At 40.0% G+C, this 24,039-nt stretch overlaps 1 protein-coding gene across 7 annotated transcripts in view; it reads left to right on the top strand.

Annotated features, from left to right (window-relative positions):
• The window catches only part of LOC126188203 (endoribonuclease Dicer-like), a 425,024-nt gene that overhangs the window by 277,884 nt on the left and 123,101 nt on the right, over window positions 1–24,039 (top strand). For all 7 annotated transcript variants that reach the window (XM_049929751.1, XM_049929747.1, XM_049929748.1 and 4 more), the window contains one exon: window positions 17,286–17,431. In XM_049929751.1, the coding sequence (XP_049785708.1) occupies window positions 17,286–17,431 (146 nt within the window). The remainder of the gene's footprint in view (window positions 1–17,285; window positions 17,432–24,039) is intronic.

Here is a 24,039-nt window from a genome sequence, read left to right as displayed (position 1 = left end):
TGCTCCTCACCCCCAATCTTGGTAAAGAGATTGGATGCTAATCATGTTTCAGGTGACTCCTTAACAATACTGTCCCAGAATCCGCTCACAGGCAGACAAGGGATGCCGTTTGGAAACCTAAGTGTGCCCGTCTGTTAAGCTGTGCTCAGTCAGTGCTGATTTTCATTCCTGGCAGACTCTTATATTGTATATATGTTGAGCGCAGTGTACTAAGATGCAGTGCTATGTGTATGATTTACCACGCTCCCAAGGAATATGATATGATTCACATGTTCAAAGACCTAGGTTATCTTCCATGTGCACCCAGATATGTTTCTTATTTCTGCAGGCAGTCTGAAGATGGCTTGATTCTTTTCTTGTTTAGAGTTCGACTGGTTCTTGGAAAGGTTGTGCCATGAACTGCAATCCTTTTTTTCCTGTTGTTTCTTTGACAGTATTATCAAGGAGATAATCAAAATATGAGTTACACTAAACCTCACTAATTGGGATAGGTAGTTTGAGCAAGCAGTAAAGGAAACAAAAGAAAAATTTGGAGCAGGTATTAAAATCCAGGGAGAAGAAATAAAAACTTTGAGGTTCGCTGATGACATTGTAATTCTCTGAGACAGCAAAGGACTTGGAAGAGCAGTTGAACAGAATGGACAGTGTCTTGAAAGGAGGATATAAGATGAACATCAACAAAAGCAAAATGAGGATAATGGAATGTAGTCGAATTAAGTCGGGTGATGCTGAGGGAATTAGATTAGGAAATGAGACACTTAAAGTAGTAAAGGAGTTTTGCTATTTGGGGAGCAAAATAACTGATGTTGGTCGAAGTAGAGAGGATATAAAATTTAGGCTGGCAATGGCAAGGAAAGCATTTCTGAAGAAGAGAAACTTGTTAACATCGAGTATAGATTTAAGTGTCAGGAAGTCGTTTCTGAAAGTATTTGTATGGAGAGTAACCATATATGGAAGTGAAACGTGGACAATAAATAGTTTGGACAAAAAGAGAATAGAAGCTTTCAAAATGTGGTGCTACAGAAGAATGTTGAAGATTAGGTGGGTAGATCACGTAACTAATGAGGAGGTATTGAATAGGATTGGGGAGAAGAGAAGTTTGTGGCACAACTTGACTAGAAGAAGGGATCGGTTGGTAGGAAATGACCTGATGCATCAAGGGATCACAAATTTAGCATTGGAGGGCAGCATGGACGGTAAAAATCGTAGAGGGAGACCAAGAGATGAATACACTAAGCAGATTCAGAAGAATGTAGGTTGCAGTAGGTACTGGGACATGAAGAAGCTTGCACAGGATAGATTAGCATGGAGAGCTGCATCAAACCAGTCTCAGGACTGAAGACCACAACAACAACACAACAAACAGTTTGGTCTCAGTACTGCTTTCAATCGTTCATTAAAAGCTACAAGATAGGAATGACTGCATTCTACATTTCATGAGGCTTGAACGGACTGTAAGTCTCAGCTGCTAGTCAGGTAAACAAAGGTCAGGGCAGCTGTTAGATGGTGGAACACTCCCTTACTAACACACCGTTACAGACTTGTGGATAATAGCCTAACAGTTTTGAATAGTTTGACTCTGTGCAACTGATAAAGGCTGATTGGTTAATATTTGAATGGGATTTGATTCCTATCAAATCCAACAAAGCTAATTAAGATGTCAGGTAGCAATAATCTGTACATACTTTGTTGTTAAGGTTCTATATATATTGTCGAAACAGCACGAATGAGGCAGTTAATACCTTCGTCTGACAAAATGATAATGGTTAACTCATCATAGGTCACCTGTTAATATCGTCACAAGCCAATATTCCTCATGCAGCACTGAATGCACAGTCCTCACTGCAATCCAAATTGTTGGTGCCCGGTGCTGTTGTTGTGTAATCATGGTACACAAATGAACACTTAAACACACAAACAAATCCCTCTATTAAAGCCATTTACGTATTTGCTGGAGGTCAGGCCCATGGCATTGGGTGACACACACAGCTGTTCCACCATTGCAGCCGTGGTCAGCCGTCCTGCTGAAATCCGCCCTGTTCGCTTAGCAGCCAACAGCTTACTTTCTTGGAGTCTCAGCACTGACTACTTGGCATACCCGGCACTCGACTATCGATAATACCTACTGCAACCTGTGTGAGGCAAGGGTATATTGTTCTCAATACGAAAGGGGCGGTTGGCTCCTTACCCCCCCCCCCAAAAGGAAAAGGCTTCTTTTAAACCGGAGCTGGAAAAGAATACAGAGTTCAGAGTGATAGTAAGAGAATAGACAATAGACATATAAATACAAGTACAGTGAAATTTACAAATTGAATGATATATCAGTATGACTCCAGTCATAAACTAACTCTAAAAAACAGATTACATGTAAATTACAAAGTATCCTAATGACACAACCCAAAATCGTAATTTGTTGAAACAGTATTATCACATGTAGATCATAACAAAACTCCTCTCTACTGCAGTTGATGAACTATACAACTCTGGATAGTTATTGAATCATATTGTAACAAAACTATTTTCATTTCGTTCATCTCAGCGAGGTTTGCTGCCCAGAACACAACCAAAATCCTACTATATTAGCATCACACATCACAGGAATTAACTACCTCTAATTAGACTAATACCTACATCAGTGACCAAAACTATAGTACATAGCAAATTCTACTTAATAAAAAAATTTATTAATAATTTACTCTCTACTCAATGATGAATATATGAGACTACTGTCAGTATAATCATCACAAGACCAATCTGTAAATAAATGTCTTTCTGATTGGTTACAAATTGTGTTTCTTGCTTTAGAGTGTCTGTATTAATGCATCTAAGTCTATTAATACATACTACAGTATTCTAAATACTAATATGACTGACACTATAATGAATAACTATATCTCAGTTTATATGCAATTCATCCCTCAAATATGGTTAAGTCATCATGGAAACCTATAATTCTCAATAGATCAAATATAGTAACTAAGACAACAACTGACACTTGAACACCAGTTCTCATGTTCTTTACTCTCCAAATACACAGATTAACCAAAAAACATCCATACATATTTATATTTATGCCTGGCTAGGCCCTCCTTCATCGTCCAGAATACTTTGTTCCTCTGGGTTGCCACAATCTTCACGCATATGATATCTCTTTCTACACACACCAAAAAAGGTTTTTGCATCAACTCGGTTCCAAGAATTCTGGAACCTGTACAGAAAATTGGAATAGTGATCAACATAAACAAAATTTCTGCCCCTTTTTATTGCTCATGAAAACCACACATTTCATGTTGTACCACCATACAGCGAGACCTTCAAGGGTGGTGGTCCAGATTGCTGTACTCACCGGTACCTCTAATACCCAGTAGACGTCCTCTTGCATTGACACATGCCTGTATTTGACATGGCATACTATCCAAAAGTTCATCATGGCACTATTGGCCCAGATTGTCCCACTCCTCAATGACAATTCTGGGTAGATCCGTCAAAGTGCTTGGTGGGTCACGTCGTCAGTCCGTAAACAGCCCTTTTCAATCTATCCCAGGCATGTTTTTATAGGGTTCATGTCTGGAGAAAATGCTGGCCACTCTAATCGAGCGATGTCGTTATCCCGAAGGAAGTCATTCACAAGATGTGAACGATGGGGACGCAAATTGTCATCTATGAAGACGAATGTCTCGCCAATATGCTGCCGATATAGTTGCACTATTGGTTGGAGTATGGCATTCACATATCGTAAAGCTGTTACAGCGCCTTCCATGACCACCAGCGGCGTACGTTGGCTCCACATAATGCCACCCCAATACAGCATGGAATTTCCACCTAGCTGCACTCGCTGGACAGTGTGTCTAAGGCATTCAGCCTGACCGGGTTGCCTCCAAACACGTCTCCGACGATTGTATGGTTGGAGGCACTCGTCGGTGAAGAGAACGTGATGCCAATCCAAAGCGGTCCATTCAGCATGTTGTTGGGCCCATATGTACCACGCTACATGGTGTCATCATTGCAAAGATGGACCCCCACCATGGACATTGGTTGTTTACATCTTTAGGTGTGTTTAGTGGCATCTCTTGAACAGTCAAAGGGACTGCGTCTGTGATACAATTTCCACAGTCAACGTCTATTTTCAAGAGTTCTGGGAACCGGGGGATGTGAAACTTTTTTTGATGTGTGTATTTTCAACATGTTACTTGCCGTGCACTCCATTGGTTTGAGCATATTCCAGCTCCACAGTATTGAGGTGTTCTATCTTGATGATTCTATATGGTCCCTTGTATACATGGTTAAATTTATGTATTTCAGAATCTGTCTTCTCCGACTTAGTGTGCAGTTTCACCATCACTAGGTCTCCTACCCTGTAGGTTATAGGTATCACCAATTTATCATATCTTTCCTGTCTCCTTTTCACCTTCTCCATCATGTTCATTTATACTAGTTCAGTTTCCTCTCTCAAGTTAGGTTATCTCCTTGTGGATATTCTACCAACTCAAGAAAAACATTGTCAGGTTCCTGATTAAGTAAGATCTCACGTGGTGCAAATCCTGTTGAATCTTGTGGTAGGTTGTTTCAGATACGCTCGAATTCTTCAAGGTATTCCTTCCAAGTACCGTGTTTCTTGTGACAATAGGTCCAACACAAACTATTTAACTCCTTCATCATCCGTTTGGCTGGGTTCGAGGCCAGTCTGTATCTACAGATGGTGATATGTTCTATCTGATGCCTTCTGGTCTATTTGATGCCTATTCAACATTTCCCTCCACTCCTTGGATCAGAATTGGAATCCATAATCACTTAGGATTTGTTTTGATTTACATACCTGCTGAAGTAAGGTTTTTCAAATTTATTAATGATTGCCCTGCTGGTCGCTTTCTTTAATGGATAAAACTTCACAGATTTAGGTACTAATTCTTTTGCAACTAGAATTCGAGTGTAATTTCTTTTTGCTGCAGGCAAGGGACTGAACAGGGCCACTGCCACAATGCCTCTAATTGATTCTGGTATGACCAGATGCAGGTAACCTTTATGTTGAACAGTAGTAGTTTTAGTTTTCATACAGGTTTTGCAAGTTCTCAGCAACTTGTGTATATGCCTTTCCAAGTTGTTGAAGACGCAGTCCAATTTGTTTCTCCAGGCATTTCTTAGGTCTGTAATGGGCATTACTATAATGTGTGTACCAGATTAACTTGTCTATTATATGTTCTGGTATACGTGTTCTCCAGCTCTCTTTATCCTCTCTTATTCTCTTGTACAGTCTTCCCTCGTGGATATAATAGTATGTGCTAATCTTTTCTTCATCAGCACATCCTCATCTATACTTAGTCTTGATTAATTTCAGTTTTTTGTCCTGATTCTGCTCTCTATGTATGTTCCTCAAGAACCTCTTCACAAAATCTTTGTGCTGTACTCCCTTCATTAAATTTATCTGAACATATCCTCCTCCTGGTCTGCTCATGGCTGTTCCTCAAGAATCAAGGGGCAGCCTTGATAATGCATCAATAACGAATTCCCATGACCCTCCTTGCCTCATCCTTCGTTTGTCACTGTCCTCACCCACCCAGCCCCTTCCCTGTCCCCATTCCAGCACTACACAGCTGTCACTCCACCCCACACCCAGTCTTTTTATTTCTCTCCTTTTCCTTTACTCACCCCCCCCCCCCCCTCCTTCCCACCACTTCCCTGCCCTCAGTCTAACCTGCAACACTTTGCTGTCCGCCACCCCCACCATACTATCCCTCCCCCTCTCTACTCCAGCCTCCATCATACCCCCACCCAGTTGCCATGCCCGTCGTGCACTGGTGTTGCTGCTCGCAGTGTGGTTTCAGTTGCCTGAGACTGCAGGTGTGTGTGTGTGTGTGTGTGTGTGTGTGTGTGTGTGTGTGTGTTTATTGTTGACGAAGGGCTTAACGGCTGAAAGCTATAATTGTGAGAGTCTTTTTGTTGTGCTTATCTGTGAGTCAGCATTTCCACTATATGGTGAGTAGCAACTTTCCTTCTCATAATATTGTTAGATAATAATGAAATCGCTTAAAACCCCACACGGTAGCCAGTGCCTCTTTCTCTGTAACGCAATATCTTATTTCCCATGCATTCAACATGTGGGCTTTGACCACAGCCCACATGTTCGTATGTAAACACAGTGTATTTCACAAGTGCACATCATAATAGTGAAATATGCAGCTAAACTTTATAAAACTGAAATATGGACGTGAAAATGATAATGAGTGTGCAACTAAGTGGAAAAACTGTCACCACAGCATAACTATAATAACGATGCTTCATCTTTATGTAAGTACAGATGAGAAATGCTGCCTTGCCACTTACAATTGTCCCACTTGTATCTGTTTAGTCACCAGCAAATAACTTTTTTAAATTTATACTGTGATCTCCAGCAATATAAACATGTACATGAATGTATAAACACCTGAGGATTGGCGCAAGCCCAAAACCGGTTGTGTGACAAATAAATAACCTTTTATTGTGACTGGTAGCGGAAATTTTTCTACACCCTAAATACAGATGTTCTGCAAGCAAAGGGCGAGAGACAAACAAGAAACCTCTTCAGTATATACAATTTGTAATACAAGAGAAGTAATACAGTGACTGTTTCTATCCCTGTCGATGGTCTTGACACTTCTCGTAGAACTCGCAGAACTGCGCCACGGCCATTCTGGTGCAGCGCTTATGTTCTCTTCGCATAGAGGGCGCTGCAGTCACGTTGTCGTCCTAGAGAGGGGTCGGTCCGCATGCAATTGGCTGGTGTCTTCTCTACAGCCGCTCTAAAGCCTAATTTACATGACGACACTTGGTTACAGGCAACTATGCTACTGGCCACTATGCATGCACGCCGCCCATTTGTGCAACTCATTGCTGAAACTAAACACTTTCGGCGTGTTCCAACTTTGGTGACACTAGTTGCATGAGTTTTGAGGTTATGTGTGTTCGTAGATTGTAGACAAACTGAAATATGATGTGGGGAATGGAGAATAATGTTAGATTTTTAGATATGTATGCTTTGCACAGGTGTTTGTGGGATTTCAGTGATGCTGATTACAAAAATAAGCAAAATATTGCTGCTCCTGAGAATGTCATGTGCGATCAGAACATAGATAGTTAGACAATATCTGAGCTGCAGGGCAAAATTTATTGGGTTAGGAGCACATATCCAACTGAATTAAGAAAAATACAACCAAGTAATTCTAGATGTGGCAATGCTCTCATCTACAAGACTAAAATCCCAACATTCGAGTTGGCTGACTCTTTGTTAAAGAATATTGTTGACAGGAGGGAAGGCTACACAAATCAAGAAACTGCATTCTTTATTCCAAATTCATCTATTTAAAACGTCGGAGCAGTGATCCCCATTCACATATGTTAATATTTTGAAATATTGCCACTGTACAGATCTATCTTCAAGAGAGTTGTTTGCAAACCATGAAAAAGCGTCATCACCAACTAAAATCATAACTTATAGCATGCCAAGTGTTCTCCATTGTAATGCATGCAATATGATATGTAATTTCAGTTCTGGTTACAGTGCTTCGTGCATTTTTCCTTATCGCATAATTAACTCTACTTAGAAGAAATGTGAACAGTTCTGGTGACATTCTAAGATGACAAAAGAACTTCTGGGGTCTTCCATTATAAATTATTTCAGCAAGGATGCTGAGCAATTGAGCTGATGTCTGTTCTTCATCCAGTGACGAATCAAAACACGTTTCTTATTTTTTTCTTATGCAGCGATTCCACACAACAAGCTGTAACTCCATCACGATTCATGCGACATGCAGCTGCCAGAACTTTCTTTTTAGACACGACTCAGAAACCCACAAAACGACGAAACTGAAGTATATACTGGTTTTGCCATGTGTGCAGTTAAATATGAAACCATTTGCATTCAACTCATTTCACGCAACGAGTGGCGCAACCCAATGTCATGTAAACTAGGCTTAATGTTCCCGACCAGTGTGCTAGTGCTTGACTTTATGCTAGAACAATGAGCAATTTGCATATGGACATGGCTGCTTAATGTTTTTAAATAGTTTAGCTTGATGTCTTGTGCGTTAGGTTCAGCGTAAAATGAACACGTTTTACAACAAAAAGTTTCAGAAGATAACAGCAAAGTCCGTTGAAACCAGTTGTCTTTAATATAGTAATATTTTATGCAGTCTTGGCTCTTGAATGGTTTTGAACAATTAAAACAGATTGTCCTTCAGGACTGCCAGAATGAGAAAATTCAAATTCCATTTAGCCTGGCAAGTCTGAATAATGAAGAACAAAGTGGTAGACCATCTCTCTGTGAAGAATTGATAACTGCAAGGAAAGTGGAGGCCCAGGTGCTTGAAGACAGATATATTGCAGGCAAGGTAATAACGGAAATCACTTTCTAATGTGTGGAATGACATTTTGAACATGACAAATGCTGCTGTTTGCTGTTGTCTGTGACTCCCCACACCCACTCAAAAAGGTTGCCAAGTGAAGGCAGTAGCAGCTGTGTAGGCCATTCCAGATCGTGTCTTTAGACACCAAATCATCAAGTACGAGTGCTGTGGCTATCATTATGGCCCCTAAGACAGAGCAATAAATCTAGTGTGGAAATTTGGAATCACCACCTACAAAAAACGCGAGGACTTAAATCACCAAGCAGGTGATGCTGATTGTTTTTTGAGACTTATACAACGAAGTGCTAACAGTTATGCTCATAAGGAATAAACTGTCAGACAGCATAGCACCAAACTCTCCTGATAAGTTCACAGGAAGCTATCAAAATGAGATGATGCAGGAAGCTTTACAAATGCTTTTTTCACTCCATGACAAAACCCCAGTTGATTCTGCAGAGGACACACTCACACATGCTACATCTTTTGGGTATCAAGTTTTGCCTGGTCACGCCCCCCCCCCCCCCCCCCAAAAAAAAAAAAAAAAAAAAAAAAAAACATAATAATAATAATCTTCTGACATGGCATCAATGACATTATCATCTCTCACAGGACCAAGAAATCATAGCGTGACAGGTATTTACAGAATGGTGACTAGGTGACTTCTTGAGTCACCTGAACAGTCAAAACGCAGGCTTCTGCAACTGAGATCTCCTCCACATTATCTATCACCGAAAAAAATATTGCATTAATAGGTGAATACATAGAGAATGGTTAATACCAAGTTCCCTGGTTGCTGCTATTTTTTTTTCACAGTGATAATTAGGAGTAGGTAATTTGGACAGAGGATATTTAGTCCAAATTATGTGTCCTGTCACAGGAGTATCTTTGGTTGAGTATCAACATATGATTTAGTGGTATTCCAACTAAACATGTTGTATTATGACACAGATGCCATAACGTTGTATCCTCTATGTGACCTCAAGGAAATAACTTGCAGAAATGTTTTGGCTGTCTTTTATAGTCCCCTTTTTATAATGCATTTATTTATGAGTTACTGGGCAAGTTGCTCAGTACGAAGGAACACAAATAAAAATTATGCAGTTGAAGGAGAATTCTTATTGTAATATGCAATGCGTGAAAGACAAACTTGCTTCAAACAATTTTGTGCAAAACTCGTTATTTGGGATACTATCACATGTTGCTTTTACCCAACATTGCTGTGTGTACTATAACATGCCTAACTATTTTTATTGTGATGTTGCATGATAATTCCCAGGAGGCTGAAATTAACTAACTGCTTGAAGTGTTTGTTTTGAAATAACAGAACAAGCAGTACAGGGAATGTCTGCCCTTACATAGTTTCGAGCTTTGGAAGGAGCAAATACAGACGTGCATAAACCCAAATGAGTCTTACATTAACTACCACTACATCAACATACTTTCATAGTATAAATGTTTCAGCTTGAGTATCATTTCTTCTGTAATACACCACGTACATGATATTCTTTAACAGAATACGAGAATGTGCCTTTTTTAGATGCCCTATACTCTCATAAATTTCATTAGTACCACATAACTCACTGTCATAATATGAGGTGTTATATAAAAGTTTACAAATGGTAGTATAACCAAATGTCAATAAGAGCAGCATAATACATTTTGTGCATCAGTATGGCTGGCAGCTTCGATCTAAGTGGACTGGTTTACTGTTGGCTGGCAGTTTTGCATTGTGACATTTGCTTATTTTTGCAATTTTACAGTGGCCGACCTGTGGGAACAGCATTACTGAATCAAATTGTGCTGCAGAAAAGCAAGATTGTTAGTGTAAGCATTCTGTAACGACACTTTGGGTCAGACACAAACATAGTACTGGTTTAAACATTTTAAAAATAGCTGGAGATCTGTTGTTGACGATGACGATGACGACGACGACAATGAACATTCGGGATGACCATCTACTAGCATTACACCAGAAAACATCAGTTGCGTTTGGAATGCAATTTTGAAAGATCTTAGGTAGACCATCCATGATATCTGTCACATTTGGTGTTATCATCTTGCACATGTCAGTGGATTTTATCAGAAAAATTGAATGCGAGAAGGATTGCTGGAAATATTAGACTCCAGTTGCTGAATGACTATTGGAAAAAGCATTGCATGAATGTCTGCAAGGAATGGAAAGAACTGCTTTGAACCCATTCAGATTCTCTTTCTAAGGTCATTGCAAGTGACATAAGTTGGGTTTATGGATATGACCCTGAAACTAAATGGCAGGCATCCCAGTAGAAGACTCAGTCTTCACTTTGGTCAAGTTCAGAGCAGTGTCAAATCCTTATTGATACGTTTTGTAGATACTGATGGGATTGTCCACAAGGAGTTCGTACCTTGTGTGCCCAGGCGATTAATGGGAAATTCTATCATGATGTCCAAAGCCAACTAAGAGAAGATGTGAGAAGGTGTCCAGAGAAGTGGTGTGGGATTGACTGGGTCTTCCACCACGACAATGCGAAGCCATAGATAGCTTTCACCTTGCAGCAGTTTTTGGCAAAAGTCAGCAACGGCAATTCTTCCTCATCCACTATACTCACCAGACTTGGCTTTCTTTCTCTTTACATGTTGAAATTGAAGTTAAAAGGGATGAAGATTTGTTGTGATAGAGGAGATTCAAGTAGAATCGTAAGTGGTGCTGAACAAACTGACTAAATAAGAGTTTCAGAATGTATTCCATTTGTGGGAGTAGTGATAGGATCAAAGTCTAGCTCCCAAGTGGCTTCTTTGAAGCTAATGGTGCTGAATAAAAATCTTATCTGATCTGATTTTATTTAGCAGAAGATTTTGGGAACTTTTGGGTGGCATCTTGAGAAAGGGGGTGTTCAGAGTGGAAAAATCAGTAGGCCCTAGTGCGGTAACATCACATGACAAAGTTTCCTTAAAATAAGAGCAGCTTCATTTCTTTTGTGTTGATGCTGTACACACCATGCAGCAACCTCTATGCACGTAGAACTTTCTTTCCTCCTCTTCTTTTCTGTAGAAAACTAGGCTGCTTGGAGCAGGATGAAATACAGCTTATGCAGTTTGAATGGGGCAGTAATAATAATAGCTGTCTTTACCCCTACTATCACCTACCCAGTGCTATTGAGTAATGGGTTTCCTTGTCTGTTGTGCCACTGAGGAATTGATCTCCATTCTATGGATCATAATTGTAACCTCTCACTATGATGTGGAGTGTTTCAGTCAAATAAAATTTCAAAGCATGTCATTTCAAATGTATTTGTTGACCTTTTATCCACCATCTTCATTGTCATCGTCTGATGACTACCGATTGCTGGGGTTCTGCTTGTATAGGTGAGGCAGATGGAGGCCTAAGTGACATGTGTGGGAATTAGAGCTGAACAACATCTAACAGCTTAGAGACCAAGTGCGATCGGGTGGCACAATGGTGATGTGGCATTTAAAAATGCTGCTCCTGCCTCCCTACAATCATTAAGCACCATCTTTATTTTGTCTTGGTGTCCAAAGCATGTACTGAATGTGTACCTCTGATCTCAGGTACAGTTTAATATAACCTTGGCTCCTATTTTGTATTGGAATATCAATATGGTGGAACATGGGCCAAGCACATGGTGTTTTGCAATTGTTCTGGCACCTGTTTGGTCCTCAGCCACACCCGACTAGTCCTTCTCCCTTTGCTTTATATGGTGGGTGTACTCAGCACACAGCTCAGCAACTGTATATATCGTTTTACAGGGGACACCATATTTGAAACTCAAAAGACATGTCCTTTTAAGTGGGATGTAAAATATCCAGAATGTTTGAATGGGCAAGAGAACTGGTTTCAGTCCATATCACTGCACTAGGAATTGATAGTTTTGGGGAACCATCCTGACATCATTTGGTACACTGGCTGGTTGTTAATTGCCGAACTTACCTTCTCTTGTTTGCATCACTTTATCCTTTCTCTTTTAGAACCTACGACCTCATCTGTACTAGCAGAGCACAGTGCCAATCCTATGAGTAAGTAGTTTTACTCATTATGATGATGATGGAGTCAGCTGTGGAAAGCTTGGAGATTTCATTTGAGATGGTGCAGCTTGAATACTGAGATTAAATTCACCTTCTCAGTGAAAAATATGGCAACATAGTGACTATTTAGAAATTTGTCATATGGTGTAAATCATCTTAATTTTTTTAAATATATATATTTTTATTGTGATTCATACTAATTGGCTGCATTTGTTGCTACTTTGTGTGTGACATTAAAACATAAATCGTGTAAGCCATTTCTCTTGTTATTATTATTTCTTTCCTTTCTCAGACGTTATGTCTGGTTAAAAATGGAATGTGACGCGGACCTTGTTCGAGTGTGACTTCCTTTTAACTGTATGGTATATGTTACATTGCATTTAGGAACTTTCGGGTAGTTGAACATGTATCAATAATTACAGATTTCTGTAGTTGTATATATAAGTTTGGATGTAGCTGTATTGCGTTGATGTACCAGTGGATATTGTGTGGTATGACTCCTGTACTTAATAGTATAATTGGTATAATGTCAACTTTATCCTGATGCCACATGTCCTTGACTTCCTCAGCCAGTTGGATGTATTTTTCAATTTTTTGTCCTGTTTTCTTCTGTATATTTGTTGTATTGGGTATGGATATTTCGATTAGTTGTGTTAATTTCTTTTTTTATTGGTGAGTATGATGTCAGGTGTGTTATGTGGTGTTGTTTTATCTGTTATAATGGTTCTGTTCCAGTATAATTTGTATTCATTATTCTCCAGTACATTTTGTGGTGCATACTTGTGTGTGGGAACGTTTTGTTTTATTAGTTTATGTTGTATGGCAAGTTGTTGATGTATTAGTTTTGCTACATTGTCATATCTTCTGGTGTATTCTGTATTTGCTAGTATTGTACATCCGCTTGTGATGTGATCTACTGCTTCTATTTGTTGTTTGCAAAGTCTGCATTTATCTGTTGTGTTATTGGGATCTTTATTAACATGCTTGCTGTAATATCTGGTGTTTATTGTTTGATCCTGTATTGCAATCATGAATCATTCCGTCTCACTGTATATATTGCCTTTTCTTAGCCATGTGTTGGATGCGTCTTGATCGATGTGTGGCTGTGTTAGATGATACGGGTGCTTGCCATTTAGTGTTTTCTTTTTCCAATTTACTTTCTTTGTATCTGTTGATGTTATGTGATCTAAAGGGTTGTAGAAGTGGTTATGAAATTGCAAAGGTGTAGCCGATGTATTTATATGAGTGACTGCTTTGTGTATTTTGCTAGTTTCTGCTCGTTCTATAAAGAATTTTCTTAAATTGTCTACCTGTCCATAATGTAGGTTTTTTATGTTGATAAATCCCCTTCCTCCTTCCTTTCTGCTTAATGTGAATCTTTCTGTTGCTGAATGTATGTGATGTGTTCTATATTTGTGGCATTGTGATCGTGTAGGTGTGTTGAGTGCTTCTAGGTCTGTGTTACTCCATTTCACTGCTCCAAATGAGTAGGTCAATATTGGTATAGCATAAGTATGTGTAGCTTTTGTCTTGTTTCTTGCTGTCAATTCTGTTTTCAGTATTTTTGTTAGTCTTTGTCTATATTTTTCTTTTAGTTCTTTAATATTTGTATTATCTATTCCTATTTTTTGTCTGTATTCTAGATATTTATAGGCATCTGTTTTTTCCATCGCTTCTATGCAGTCACTGTGGTCATCCAATATGTAATCTTCTTGTTTAGTATGTTTTCCCTTGGCTATGCTATTTTTCTTACATTTGTCTGTTCCAAAAGCCATATTTATATCATTGCTGAATACTTCTGTTTTCTTTAGTAATTGGTTGAGTTGTTGATTTGTCGCTGCCAGTAGTTTTAGATCATCCATGTATAGCAAATGTGTGATTTTGTGTTGGTATGTTCCATTAATATTATATACATAATTTGTATTATTTAGCATGTTGGATAGTGGGTTCAGAGCAAGGCAGAGCCAGAAAAGACTTAATGAGTCTCCTTGGTATATTCCACACTTAATCTGTATTGGCTGTGATGTAATATTATTTGAATTTCTTTGGATATTAAGTGTGGTTTTCCAATTTTTCATTACTATGTTTAGGAACTGTATCAATTTAGGATCTACTTTGTATATTTCCAATATTTGTAATAACCATGAGTGGGGTACACTATAAAAAGCTTTTTGGTCATCAATGTATGCTTAGTGTAGCGACCTTTGTTTAGTTTTAGCTTGATATGTCACCTCTGCATCTATTATCAGTTGCTCTTTACATCTTCGTGCTCCTTTGCAACAGCCTTTTTGTTCTTCATTTATAATTTTGTTCTGTGTTGTATGTGTCATTAATTTCTGTGTAATGACTGAAGTTAATATTTTGTACATTGTTGGTAGGCATGTTATGGGGCGATACTTAGCTGGGTTTGCTGTGTCTACTTGATCTTTAGGTTTCAGATAAGTTATTCCTTGTGTAAGTATATCAGGGACTGTGTATGGGTCTGCAGTGTAACTGTTAAATAATTTAGTTAGATATGAATGTGTTGAGGTGAACTTCTTTAGCCAGAAATTTGCTATTTTATCTTTTCCAGGGGCTTTCCAGTTGTGCGTAGAATTAATTGCTTGGGGGACTTCATGTTGCAAAATTATCACTTCGGGCATTTGTGATATCATCTTGTATGTGTCTGTTTCTGCTTGTATCCACCATGCATGTCTGTTATGTTGTACCGGGTTTGACCATATGTTGCTCCAGAAGTGTTCCATGTCTGTTATGTTTGGTGGATTGTCTATTTTAATGTGTTTGTTATCTATTGTCCAGTAAAGTTTCTTTTGGTTTGTGTTGAATGTTTGGTTTTGTTTCCTTCTATTTTCAGGTTTTTTGTGTCTTCTAAGTAGTTTGGCCAATGCTTGTAATTTGTGCTTCTTTTCATCTAATTGCTCTATTGCTTCTTGTGAGATTTTACCTAACCTTTTTCGTTTTTGTCTGATATTTCATTTCTTATAAATTGTGTTAGCTGTCCGATATCTTTTCTGTTTTTCTATTCTGATCTGTAGCCTGTGTTGCCATGCTGGTTTTGTGGGTTTTTTCTGTGTTTTGGTTGGTTCTGATCTCTGCCTAGAGTGTATATTTAGTGTAGTGAGTGCTCCTATATAAACCAGTAGTTGTAACTACCTCCATAGTTGTATTTTCATTGATTTTGTTGTATATGATTGTGTTGGTAGTGGTTATTATTGTTTCGACTTGTGGGTTATTTGGGGGTCTATACAAGAATGGTCTAATGTCTGTATTTGTGTCTTTGTATTCTATATATGTCAGTTGAAATTTTTCTTCTATATCTAACATGTGTGTCACTTCGTGTTCTATTTGTGATTGTTCTGGTTGCTGTCTTAAGATTTCGCTTTCCTCTGATTGTTTAATTGATGCGTGTTGTTCTTTGTTTGTTTGCTCTCGGGTGTTTGAGTCCATTACTGTATTTTCTTCTTCTTCTGATTGCACATTATTTTGTTCCAGTATTTGTTGTACTTGTTGTTTGATGTTTTCTAATTCTCACTGGGATATCCTGTTATTTTTTATTATTACACGGATCTGATCAGCTAGTCATTGTTCTGTTAAAAATTTTAATTCTGGGTATCTGGTAATAAATGTTGTGTATACTTGTGATATTATTATTATTATTATTATTATTATTATTATTGTTTCTTTCCCTTCTCAGATGTTATGTCAGGTTAAAAATGGAAAATGACGCAGACCTTGATCAAGCGTGACTTTCTTTTAACTGTATGGTATATGTTACATTGCATTTAGGAACTTTCGGGTAATTGAACATATATATACAACTACAGAAGTCTGTAATTATTGATACAAGTTTGGATGTAGCTGTATTGCGTTGATGTACCAGTGGATATTGTGTGGTATGACTCCTGTAGTTGGTAGTATAATTGGTATAATGTCAACTTTATGCTGATGCCACATGTCCTTGACTTCCTCAGCCAGTTGGATGCATTTTTCAATTTTTTGTCCTGTTTTCTTCTGTATATTTGTTGTATTGGGTATGGATATTTCGATTAGTTGTGTTAATTTCTTCTTTTTATTGGTGAGTATGATGTCAGGTGTGTTATGTGGTGTTGTTTTATCTGTTATAATGGTTCTGTTTATTATTATTATTATTATTATTATTATTAGTAGTAGTAGTAGTAGTAGTAGTAGTAGTAACTCACCTCGATTCTTTAAGGACTCTAACTCCCATGTATTAAACTGTGTCAGTGGTCTGATATTTTACAAATGAATTAATGTGTTTAATATTTGTCATTGAGCATGTAAAACTTTTGTAGCTGAAGATGCAAAACCTTAATTATGGTGAGTTTATTAGTTTCGGACTATTCACTGGATTAGTGAAATGTGGGTAATTTGCACTCCACTTTAAGAAAAGCAATTTTTTTTAACACATGTCAATGTTTATTAGGTCACATGTCCCTAACTTTAAGCTGGACAGTGATATAATTTTGCAGGTACATTCAGTGGTATGTGTTGCTACTATCTAAAAATATGTTAGGAATTGAGGCAGTAGCAAAGAAGTAATAAATTAAAATGTCAGGCCTTTATGCTGAAGTTTGCTGAATGAACAGTGAAAAATCTAGGAAGCAATAAACCACCTTCCTTTCATTATTTTGTGGGAGGGTATCAGAGACGAAAAAATTCACAAAGGTTTGAAATTATGTGCAAAGTTTGTTGGATGTTGGTAAGTGCTCTCATCCTCAAGTGTTGAAAATCAGATTATTGTTGCCCATGGCAAGTGTTAGGTAGGCAACCTGCAGCTTAACTTGATGACTGTTTGAGCTGTTTGGTAATATAGATTTATGAATGGCAATATATGCATGGATCAGGCTGATAACTTGGTTGCAGGTGTCCTACAGATTGATTGGAACACTGTAAACAGACCTAGAAATGCCTCAACAAATGAGGAATTTAAACTAGAGCAGACTGGAGAGAGCTCGAAGTTTCCCACCTTCTCAGTATTTGTGCAGCAGTCTTCTTCGGGGAAACGTAAGGTAAAAATTACAAAGATAATCGTATGTTGAGTTGTTTGTGTGCCTAGAAACTTCATAGTCTACATCCATTCGTTTTTTGAGGCAGTATTAGTACTTTATCATTTGTAATGGTAGATATTTGCATTATTATACTTTGTAATGAGCTGTCTTGTTTCATACACAGATCCACCCCTCCCATTTTCAGTCCCTCAGTCTATGCAAGACAATGTGTATAGTGTTTTGGGCTGTATGAATGTAGAACCCATAGATAAAATTTAGTTTCTAATATCTATGCAAATTTACATGTTGAGGTGGTCATTGTACAGCTACAGCCTAAAAAAAAAAGTCCAGCCTTTGCTTTCCCTTTTCTTCACTTTTAATTACATTTAGTGCATAACTAATACCCTCTTTTTTGTCTATATGAGTTTTAAATAACTAGTCCTAATAGGGTATTTATGATGCTGATGCTTACATTTAATTTGTAAGACCATACTAGGTTTTGATGTATATGCAAAATATCACTTTTTTATTTGAAAAAGAAAACTAGTGAAATATATGTATGACTTAATTGGAAGCAATATGCTTTTGGAGGCCTTGAGCCTGAGAATAAGATCGTCTTCATTTGTATAGGGAGCTACAGTTACTGTTGCTGACTGGAGTTCCAAATGTGAAAGAAGTGTTGACAGCTTTTGGACTGTGACCTATTTCTCTCTAGTATGAGACAGCTTTTACACTTGTCCATTCTTATAGTATTTATCAGCCATAGACAGATTATTTAGGGTTAACTATTTCAGCAAAATATGGTTATGATGTTTCGCTTTTTGTTTTGTCTAAAAGGAGTGTCATTTGACAGGTGTATGTGTGTATATGTTACAGACTATTATCCAGTGAAGATGTTCTCTATAGTAATTTGGTAATTGGTACTGCAACTCACAATGAGATTGCGATACTTTGCATTCTTTACATAAGTATAATTGTAACAGAAACTTAAAAAATCGTTAAAATAAAATGAAACAGTTATTTTGTACCCCCCTAAAACAATGATGAAGTTATAACAGCTCTTATTAACATAAATACTTATGTACACAACACTTGACTTTGTTGTCATTGAAAAGGAGAGATCATTGTGAACACACTAGATGAGGCTCCATACGTGAAGTTCCTAGGCATCCAGGTGAATATTAAGCTGTGGTGACTGCAGCTAGGAAAAGCAAGGTATTTAATCCACATAAACATATAGTAATGAATATAATAGAGGGGAAACATTCTACGTGGGAAAAATATATCTAAAAAGAAAGATGATGAGACTTACCAAACAAAAGTGCTGGCAGGTCGATAGACACACAAACAAACACAAACATACACTCAAAATTCAAGCTTTCGCAACCAACGGTTGCCTCATCAGGAAAGAGGGAAGGAGAGGGAAAGACGAAAGGATTTGGGTTTTAAGGGAGAGGGTAAGGAGTCATTCCAATCCCGGGAGCGGAAAGACTTACCTTAGGGGGAAAAAAGGACAGGTAAACACTCGCGCGCACACACACACACATCCATCCGCATATACACATACACAAGCAGACATTTGTAAAGGCAAAGAGTTTGGGCAGAGATGTCAGTCGAGGAGGAACTACAGAGGCAAAGATGATGTTGAAAGACAGGTGAGGTATGAGAGGCGGCAAATTGAAATTAGAAATTAGCGGAGATTGAGGCCTGGCGGATAGCGAGAAGAGAGGATATGCTGAAGGGCAAGTTCCCATCTCCGGAGTTCTGACAGGTTGGTGTTAGTGGGAAGTATCCAGATAACCCGGATGGTGTAACACTGTGCCAAGATGTGCTGGCCGTGCACCAAGGCATGTTTAGCCACAGGGTGATCCTCATTACCAACAAACACTGTCTGCCTGTGTCCATTCATGCGAATGGACAGTTTGTTGCTGGTCATTCCCACATACACTCCTGGAAATGGAAAAAAGAACACACTGACACCGGTGTGTCAGACCCACCATACTTGCTCCGGACACTGCGAGAGGGCTGTACAAGCAATGATCACACGCACGGCACAGTGGACACACCAGGAACCGCGGTGTTGGCCGTCGAATGGCGCTAGCTGCGCAGCATTTGTGCACCGCCGCCGTCAGTGTCAGCCAGTTTGCCGTGGCATACGGAGCTCCATCGCACTGGTAGCATGCCGCGACAGCGTGGACGTGAACCGTATGTGCAGTTGACGGACTTTGAGCGAGGGCGTATAGTGGGCATGCGGGAGGCCGGGTGGACGTACCGCCGAATTGCTCAACACGTGGGGCGTGAGGTCTCCACAGTACATCGATGTTGTCGCCAGTGGTCGGCGGAAGGTGCACGTGCCCGTCGACCAGGGACCGGACCACAGCGACGCACGGATGCACACCAAGACCGTAGGATCCTACGCAGTGCCGTAGGGGACCACACCGCCACTTCCCAGCAAATTAGGGACACTGTTGCTCCTGGGGTATCGGCGAGGACCATTCGCAACCGTCTCCATGAAGCTGGGCTACGGTCCCGCACACCGTTAGGCTGTCTTCCGCTCACGCCCCAACATCGTGCAGCCTGCCTCCAGTAGTGTCGTGACAGGCGTGAATGGAGGGACGAATGGAGACGTGTCGTCTTCAGCGATGAGAGTCGCTTCTGCCTTGGTGCCAATGATGGTCGTATGCGTGTTTGGCGCCGTGCAGGTGAGCGCCACAATCAGGACTGCATACGACCGAGGCACACAGGACCAACACCCGGCATCATGGTGTGGGGAGCGATCTCCTACACTGGCCGTACACCACTGGTGATCGTCGAGGGGACACTGAATAGTGCACGGTACATCCAAACCGTCATCGAACCCATCGTTCTACCATTCCTAGACCGGCAAGGGAACTTGCTGTTCCAACAGGACAATGCACGTCCGCATGTATCCCGTGCCACCCAACGTGCTCTAGAAGGTGTAAGTCAACTACCCTGGCCAGCAAGATCTCCGGATCTGTCCCCCATTGAGCATGTTTGGGACTGGATGAAGCGTCGTCTCACGCGGTCTGCACGTCCAGCACGAACGCTGGTCCAACTGAGGCGCCAGGTGGAAATGACATGGCAAGCCGTTCCACAGGACTACATCCAGCATCTCTACGATCGTCTCCATGGGAGAATAGCAGCCTGCATTGCTGCGAAAGGTGGCTATACACTGTACTAGTGCCGACATTGTGCATGCTCTGTTGCCTGTGTCTATGTGCCTGTGGTTCTGTCAGTGTGATCATGTGATGTATCTGACCCCAGGAATGTGTTCAAGGATTCCAGACTGGAGCAGATTCGTTTGCCACAAAGACCTAGGCTGTAGGGAAGGGACCGTTTGATGTGGAATGGGTGGCAGCTGTCATAATGGAGGTACTGTTGCTTGTTGGTGGGTTTGATGTGGACGGACGTGTAAAGCTGGCCATTGGACATTCTAAATCCCATGCCACTTTCCTTGACGTTGACCTCCACCTGTCCAATGGCTAGCTTCACACGTCCGTCCACATCAAACCCACCAACAAGCAACAGTACCTCCATTATGACAGCTGCCACCCATTCCACATCAAACGGTCCCTTCCCTACAGCCTAGGTCTTCGTGGCAAACGAATCTGCTCCAGTCCGGAATCCTTGAGCCATTACACCAACAACCTGAAAACAGCTTTTGCATCCCGTAACTACCCTCCCGACCTGGTACAGAAGCAAACAACCAGAGCCACTTCCTCATCTCCTCAAACCCGGAACCTTCCACAGAAGAACCCCAAAAGTGCCCCACTTGTGACAGGATACTTTCCGAAACTGGATCAGATTCTGAATGTGGCTCTCCAGCAGGGATAAGACTTCCTCAAATCCTGCCCAGAAATGAGATCCATCCTTCATGAAATCCTCCCCACTCCACCTAGAGTGTCTTTCCGCCGTCCACCTAACCTTCATAACCTCTTAGTTCATCCCTATGAAATCCCCAAACCACCTTCCCTACCCTCTGGCTCCTACCATTGTAACCGCCCCCGGTGTAAAACCTGTCCCATGCACCCTCCCACCACCACCTACTCCAGTCCTGTAACCCGGAAGGTGTACACAATCAAAGGCAGAGCCACGTGTGAAAGCACCCACGTGATTTACCAACTGACCTGCCTACACTGTGAAGCGTTCTATGTGGGAATGACCAGCAACAAACTGTCCATTCGCATGAATGGGCACAGGCAGACAGTGTTTGTTGGTAATGAGGATCACCCTGTGGCTAAACATGCCTTGGTGCACGGCCAGCACATCTTGGCACAGTGTTACACCGTCCGGGTTATCTGGATACTTCCCACTAACACCAACCTGTCAGAACTCCGGAGATGGGAACTTGCCCTTCAGCATATCCTCTCTTCTCGCTATCCGCCAGGCCTCAATCTCCGCTAATTTCTAATTTCAATTTGCCGCCTCTCATACCTCACCTGTCTTTCAACATCATCTTTGCCTCTGTAGTTCCTCCTCGACTGACATCTCTGCCCAAACTCTTTGCCTTTACAAATGTCTGCTTGTGTCTGTGTATATGCGGATGGATGTGTGTGTGTGTGTGTGTGTGTGTGTGTGTGTGTGTGTGTGTGTGCGCGTGTTTACCTGTCCTTTTTTCCCCCTTAGGTAAGTCTTTCCGCTCCCGGGATTGGAATGACTGTTTGTTTGTGTGTCTATCGACCTGCCAGCGCTTTTGTTTGGTAAGTCTCATCATCTTTCTTTTTAGATATAAACATATAGTAAGAATGTCATATAACTGAACGACTTTCAGAAGTCCTGTCAGGGAACTAGGGATTCTTACAGCTACACCCCACTTCATTTGTGCCGAGTGAATTGAGAAGAAATGAGAAATGCAGTCTCATTATTAGAGGTAAAAATAATTTGCGTATGGTTTACAGCACTGTCTTGGCTTCAGAATGGAAGCTAATATTATTGTGCAAAAGTCTATAACTAGTTACTGGTAGACATTGGGCAGGAAACTTGAAATTTACTGATATTCAAAAGTAAAACAAAATAGTACCTTATCAGACCCTCCTTCCATACTTCATCAGAGTATTTTGACTCTGTGATGTGACAATTTGAACGTTCTTTACTTCGTGATATTGCTGAAAACCATGCAAAACCAGTTCTTTATTTACTGCTGTATCCTTTTCTTTCCATTTATATGGTTTGAGAATTATCTGAAACATCTGTACCATAAATATTATGAAAAGGATTGTTACTACTTACCATATAGCATAGATGCTGGATCGCCAGTAGGCACAACAAAAACACTGTCCGAATGTGAGCTTTCAGCCAATGAGGCCTTCATCAAATACAAACAACATCACATAATCACAGTCTCTGGCTGCTGAAGCCAGAGACTGTGGTCATGAGTGTGTGAGTTGCAGTTTTTGACAAAGGCCTTGTTGGCCAAAAGCTTTTGTTGTGCCTGTCTGTGACTCAGCTGTACGGTGAGTAGCTATCCTTTTCATAATATTGTTACATTCCATCTTGGATTTTCCATTGTTTGATTCTACAATAAGTATTTTATTTATGCAGTTCCCGTCACACTGTTTTAATTGATCCCAAGCTGTTCCAGCTTGTGGGCTCTGTGCCAATCTGTGGAGCGTACCCTGCTCCATAGAGCTTTGTCGCTCGCTATGAACAATCAAACGGGCCAGCGTGTGGCAAGGTGAGCCTTTTGATGTACTTGCTGCAGCTTACATGATTGCCATCCTCATTGTCTTACCTGGTGTGATACATTGGCATGCTACTTCTGGGAAATAGGAAGTTAAGGAAATAAATAAGAAACAACTGTGTTAAAAGAAATTGCATATGTTTATTGGACTTGTGAAATTTGAAATTTTTGTTTCATAACGAGTGGAAATATTGTACATCAAAGTGTTCACATTGTTAATGTGGAGAATGACATTCATTGACACAGCTTGAAGGGAAGCTTGTTCCATAGTTTTTATTCTTTTCATCGCTGAGAAAAACTGCTCACAAGAATATGGATATCCAAACATGTATATGATTGGTGCATCATTTTTGTGCAACTTTGGGAAATATTTTTTGCTGTAATGAATGATACCACCATGCCAAATTCAGCATTTTTAGCAGTATCTGTCTTTCAGCAAAGTTGCAGAATTCAAATCAATAACTTTCAGCTTGAGTGCCAATGGCAAATCCTTGGGTGAAACTGAGAAAGGAGTGCAGAACAATTTTGTTTCCATTTCCAAAATAGTGAGCTCTCAGAATCTTGTTTCAAAAGACATAATGAGCTGCTTTATCTTAGCTTGGTAATTGCCAAAACTAGTACTTTCAGGCAATCTTAATGAAGCCAGACAATTGAAGAGTGTCAAAATTACGAGGGCTATCTACAAAGTACATTACGTTTTGGAATTAAAAATAAATAAAGTATTGGAAATTTTTTTTATTATATACAGATGAAAGCCACACTTAAATACTACTTTTCTACATAGTTGCCATTTAAATTAAGGCACTTATCGTAGCGATGGACGAGCTTGGAAATTCCTTTGTCGTAAAATTCGGCCGCCTGCACCTTCAATCACGTGGTTACCTCTTCTTGAAGCTGTGCATCGTCATCAAAACGCTGCATAGCCAAC

Source organism: Schistocerca cancellata, chromosome 5 (assembly GCF_023864275.1).
Source record: "Schistocerca cancellata isolate TAMUIC-IGC-003103 chromosome 5, iqSchCanc2.1, whole genome shotgun sequence".
NCBI lineage: Eukaryota > Metazoa > Arthropoda > Insecta > Orthoptera > Acrididae > Schistocerca > Schistocerca cancellata.
This window is presented reverse-complemented; position numbering and strand designations above follow the sequence as displayed.